Below are 6,000 nucleotides of genomic sequence, written 5' to 3'. Positions count from 1 at the left end.
AGAATTGGATTATTACTGGAAAAAAAAACAACAACAGACAATTGGTGTATTAAAACGATTTACATTTTTAAACTGCTGTATAAATAAGCTAGCAAGGTGATATGCCCAGAACTCAAATCCTTAAAATAGATTTTCTCTATAGATTATGAACAAATTTGGTCACATTTTATAAATCTTAATTCTCTTGTATTATGTGACTCAAATGGATCCCGTTTAAAAATTCTATTAGCAGATATTTAAGAATATTCTTACAGAAAGGAATCTTATATGAATGGTCCTGATATATGATGGAAAGTCTTTAGAATCCAGTAAAAGCTTCTTATTAGACTCTAGGACTTCTCAAACTTTACTATTTGTTAACATGACATCAATACCCTCATATCTTAGATACATTAGCTCAAATGTGAAAATGATTCTGACTATCATTAAGCATGCAATCATGTCTAAGTAGATAAAACATCTAAAAGCATAAGCAACAAATAAGCACCTTTTCCAAAGTGGGTTTGGTGAATAAAGACCAAACGCAGCATTTGTTGATCATAGAAAATATCATTTTTACTAGAGAAGGTTACAAAAATCACTTTACAGGATTCATAAAACTTTTCAAATTAAATGGACTATGAAACATCTAGGACTACAATCCCATCAACGTACAATGTTAATGCTAGTTATTTTTAGGGGATGACTGGAAGAAGAGGGAACAACACCGCCTATCAGAATTCATCAGAACAGTGGACTACACATCACCTACAGAGTGAAAGCAAAAAAGAAGACTATCATCTTTCCATCATGCAATAACGAGGGAACGATAAAAACATCCAGGCACACATCTTTTTATACAAAAAAAAGTACTTGTGGGCACATCCCTGCAGTCACGTCCCCTTTAAACAGATCAGAACATGGAGCAAGAAACTTTAATATTTAGCACTGTATGAGTAGACAACACTGACATGCTTTCAAAAAAGAAGTCTGAAAGAAGAGTCGTGTTGTAAGAGAGAAAATTGAAACCAGCGATAAAAAGATTTACACTACTTTATATATATAAACGCTATGAAAGCAAGGCTTAATTATAAAATACCAGAAAATCATGGAAAATTCTGTACTTGTACAGTACATGGCAGTTTTTGGGATGATGTTTATATGCACATAATAAAAGAAGTCACTGATTGAGTCACAAAACTTGGTATATATATTAAGCCATGAAACATTCCACAAGAAAAGAGCAAAAACCACCAAAAGCATATTTAAAAAAAGTTAAATATCATCAGGGGGAAACAGGCAGGAGGACCAGCAAGTGAAATAATTTTTTTTTGTTATATTTTGAACACTATCACTATGAGACATTTTACACATGTTGGTTTCATTCTTTACCAGAAATGTCACATGATGTCACATGATTTTAATATTTAACACTCGTTTCTGTGCTGGTCGTTGCAGGGAAACATGATCTTCAATCCTGAACGAACATTTACAGTTGTAGAGATTGGGAGGAAAACACAACCACCAGGAGATCTTTATTTATTTATTTATGTTCACATGCAGTGTTTTATCTAATCTTTTTGATTATGTATGGGATTTCTGTTCTACTGTTAATCTTATTTTTTAATAAATTTTTTTCTCTTGCTGATTTTATATTCATTTATTATGAATCCAAAATTAAAACCCAGTTTGAATTTTTTTTCAGAATCGCTGTCATTGATTTGTTTGTTAATTAGGTTACAATGAATAATCATTTCATTTAGCCACAAAACACACTTTTTTTGTGGCTAAATAAATGTGAATATATATATGAGAATTTCATTTCATAATAGTGCAACATATCAAGCACAGATATAAAAACGCTAAATGTCTCACACTTAATGCTGAGCTAGATGTGAAAGCAGAGCTTCCACTTTCTATGTTTTTAGGATTAGTTCACTGATTTGATTTGAATGTTGTACAATTAAGAGAAAGAATATTTGTAAAACAGTGGTTTTGTGGAAATTAAATAAATTAAAGACTTATTGACACTGTTGTCATTTGCACCAGTTATCAGTTTGACCTAATCTTATTGTAGATAATAATGTTTACTTTTTCTATTATATACAAGCTGTTACAGTTGATGTGGAATATGTCTAATTTGAAGTCCAACCAGGCTAACAATCTGAACAGTTTGAAGTTAATGAAAATGTACAGAATATCATATTGTTGTAGATTCTTTCTCCACTAATATATATCAATTTTGTTTTAATAAATTTCTAACTTACATTAATTTAAAATATTTTATTACTGATATTTCTGTGGTCAATTGAGAAATAAATTATTTTAAATATTAATTTATTATTATTATTATTGTTATTATTATTATTTTATTATTATTATTATTATTATTATTCTCCATTTTAATTATTGGTGGTGATATAATCAAATATTTGATCAAGACATGAATGCTGGTTTTTGTTTATGTCCTACCTGCAACAACCTGCACCACTGTCTTGCTGTCAGTTTCACTCCATTTATTGTATTTTACAGACCTTTCAAAAACCTTCCCTCTAACTCTAGCAGCAACAGCTAATGTGGCATCTACCATTTTTCTATCCATGGTCTCAAGTACCAGTATAAAAAAGAAACCAAAAAAAAAAAAAAAAGTTAGTAGTAAAAAAAAAAGCTGTTTAGGAAACCATTAACCAAAAGCGAGAGAGAAAGACATCAGAGAAGTTTCATATTAAACCAGTCATACGTTATTAAGTATTAAAAAAACAACAACATTCATACAAGTTCACTCAGTTCCTGCAAAATGTCTGTAGCATGTTAGTGCAGACAGTAAGTGCTGTGAGGTTGTGTGTTACGTCAACAGTGTCAACAGTCGTAACCTGGAATTTTCACTTCAGTTTTAACCACTGGTACTGTAGTTAACAAAAAGCACAGAAATAATCTGAAATTATTCTGAATATCATGCATGCATTTCCATACCATCTTACTTACCAAAGTGGAGTAAAACACATCTTATGACCGTCATGTAAAAATGATAAATGGCCTTGTATCATGGTCGTAACTGCTCTATAACACACTGTTGCTGTAGCACACTACTAGGCCATGTTAGTTAGCTCTGTTCTGTTTTGTGTGTGTGCATGTGTGTGCATGTGTGTGTGTGTGTGTGTGTGTGTGTGTGTGTGTGTGTGTGTGTGTGTGTGTGTGTTTAGTTGTGGAATGAAGTTGATGTGTTGTTTACGAATATGAGTTGAGGCCCTCCTTTGAGCGCGACTGAACATCCTGCAGCTCGCCGTCGTCCTTGGTCTTGATGTCCTGGTAGGCATGAGTCTGCTGGCATGCGCCTTTCAGATAGGCCCAATTTGCCGACAAGATCATCAGGTAGTGCACCTGCAAGGAGACGAATGAGGACAAGGAAGAATGGGAGGAAGAAAAAAGGGAGGAAGAGAAAGTGAAAGGGGAGTGGAGTATTAGCAATGAGTGGGTTAGTCAGATAAAAACAGCTACAGTAAAAGAGTTAGGTTACAATTCGGTTAGCATCTATAAGACGATTTTAATAAGAAAATAAAAATCTTATTGTATACCGTATTTTAGTTGATGTAAGTGAACAATAATGTGAAACATGGCTATGATGTTAATTTAGGGTAAGATGTATGTTAGTTAAAAGGTGAAGCTAAGCTACAATTTTTCTATCAGGTAAACCAGCTAACAATTTTTGGTTAGCGGAACATTTTCTGAACTGTTCTAGGAATAATTGCTACAAACATTTTTATAGAGTTAGTTTTTATCGGCTAACTGGAAAAAATGTGAACAATGTTCTTATAACACTGTAAAACTAGTATTACAGAAGATGTTTTTAGAACATTGCAAAATTGTTAGTTCTTAAATATTACAATCTAACCTACTTAAAACCTTTCGAATACTTACTGAACTTTGTAATAATGTTCTCTGTTAGATAGCAGCAGGCACCTACACCTAACACTGTTTCACTAAATAAAAAGACAGAGAGTACTTGTTCTGTGTAATAATTGTTTATTTCCAATTAAGATTTAGAAAAGAACCTCTACTTGGAAGCAATTCTATATAACCAAACTTGACAGTGAATAAAAAGTACAAAGATGGCCAAAAGTCAGTAAAATCCAGAAACATTACATAGCGCAAAGCCGAAAAACTCTCAGGATCTGTAAAAGTACAATTCATGCCCTTCACAGGTACAATTGATGAAAAGTGAATGTCAGAGTTGAATTGGGATCAAACATTGCACCAAATGTTTCTAGTGACCTTTCATTCACTGCATTAATCCACTAAATAAACTCTTTCAGGCTGTAGTATTTGAACTGCCGTGGCTTTGACGACTGGTGCCTCAGGGCATTTATGGTACAAAGTAATGGACAGAACAAGTCCATTAATACTGATCCTGGGCCTGAGACTTCTTACTCATTAGATTCTATAGCACACACATGACTGGAGATGTTTCTAGTGGACTTAGGTTAACGTTAATATGACAGGTTTTATGGATGTCAATGGGTTTAAGACTAACTTGTCACTGACATGGATGAACTGAATAAACATTCTCTAGAAACCAGACCGAATCTTTTGACAACAACAAGACACAATTTACTGCACTACATGTTCTTGATGATCAATATAATCCTCAGTAAGCTACAGCATAGTCCATAATGTCAGTAGCACACTTGCTTTGCTCTATCTCCCTTTCTACATCCCTCAACCCTCTTCTACCTCATCTTTTCTGTCAAAACATTGTCTACACTTTGTGCCTGCCCTCTCGAAAGCGCAAGTTTTAGAACTTAGTGGTGTGGCTGTGGTCGTGGCTCTTAAACTTCAGCACGGCATAGTTATACGTGGTGGCCATCATGTAGATGAGCTAGGAGGAAGAGAGCAGAGGAGAAGAGAGCAAGTGGATGATGTGGACCTCAATCCTTTATAAATGGGAATCACATTTGCACAAGCACAATGAGCATTAGACAATGAAACTTTGGCATTTGGAGGTTAACCCTCATGTTGCACTCAAATTGACAGAGCATGAATTTTAAATTTAAGTCAGAGTATCTGTGGGAGTAGTGGGAGTGGTAAAAGTATCTGTGTGATTGGATGGGCGTGGTCAGAGTATCAATTCAGAGTGTGTTGGAATTGTTCAGAGTGTGGGAATGTCAGTGGGAATGTCAGTGGGAATGTCAGTGTGTCTGTGGGAGTTTGAGACAGTGGTCAGAGTATCTACTGGAGAGGGTAGGAGTGGTCTGAATATCTGTGGGATTAAGTAGAAATGATCAGAGGGATTGGGTGGGAATAGTCAAGGTAGGAGTGATTGGAATGTTTGTGGGAGTGGGTGGGAGTGGTCCAAGTATCTGTGGGAGTGAGAGAGCACACACTTTTCTGCATGGGTTGTTCACAAATCCTGTCATTTTTAATGCTAAATCTAAAGATATGTCTAGCCTAGAACATGAATATTTAGATGTCCATAGCTACAATGAATAAATTCATGAATCACCATGACAACAGTCTTAACTTGTTTCCTTGGGTGGTGCAAAAATGTTATGGAAAGATGTAAATGCATGCCATTTGTTGAACATGTGGAAAAATAATACGGTTTTTATATATATTACCAGTGCAATCACAGTGGCTCCAGCTCCAGCACACGCAACAATGTAGAGATGGTAGGACAAATAGAACTGCAGAGGGAGGAAAGATATGTGAGAACAATTCACTCACAGATACTACTTTGTAATGTTAGCCTCATTGACCAAGTGCATCTCTTCTGATATATCCATTACAGATTTCCATATTGTCAGTTAAGTACAACAAGCTAAGCACTTTTGTTTTCCATTAGTAAGTCCAAAAGATTTTATCATCTTGTTATTTGAGTAATGTAATCATGGTTATTAGAGAATATAAACCAAATATATGCCAATATGTTTCATTGTGGTATAAGTCACTTTAGGTAATTCTAAAAAATGTAATGCCTTTGTTTTACTTTCAAAGTTTTAATAGGGTCCTCTCATGTGAACATTT

The 6,000-nt window shown here is 34.5% G+C and overlaps 1 protein-coding gene across 5 annotated transcripts in view; it reads right to left on the bottom strand.

Moving 5' to 3' along the window:
• Nucleotides 1-3,099: 3,099 nt before the first annotated feature.
• gpm6ba (glycoprotein M6Ba) overlaps nt 3,100-6,000 on the bottom strand; it is a 34,276-nt gene continuing 31,375 nt past the window's right edge. For 2 of the 5 annotated variants that reach the window (XM_027156418.2, XM_027156417.2), the window contains exons 6-7: nt 5,595-5,660; nt 3,100-3,360 (exon numbers count right to left, since the gene is read on the bottom strand). In XM_027156418.2, coding sequence (XP_027012219.1) covers nt 3,208-3,360; nt 5,595-5,660 — 219 coding nt within the window. In that variant the 3' untranslated portion in view covers nt 3,100-3,207. Of the gene's footprint in view, nt 3,361-3,988; nt 4,856-5,594; nt 5,661-6,000 lie in introns of those variants that run through there. The other 3 variants (XM_047803383.1, XM_047803382.1, XM_027156419.2) reach the window with 3 other exon arrangements.

Source organism: Tachysurus fulvidraco, chromosome 18, assembly GCF_022655615.1.
Source record: "Tachysurus fulvidraco isolate hzauxx_2018 chromosome 18, HZAU_PFXX_2.0, whole genome shotgun sequence".
NCBI classification, from domain to species: domain Eukaryota; kingdom Metazoa; phylum Chordata; class Actinopteri; order Siluriformes; family Bagridae; genus Tachysurus; species Tachysurus fulvidraco.
Note: the sequence above shows the minus strand (reverse complement) of the source record. Positions and strands in the feature narration are given on the sequence as shown.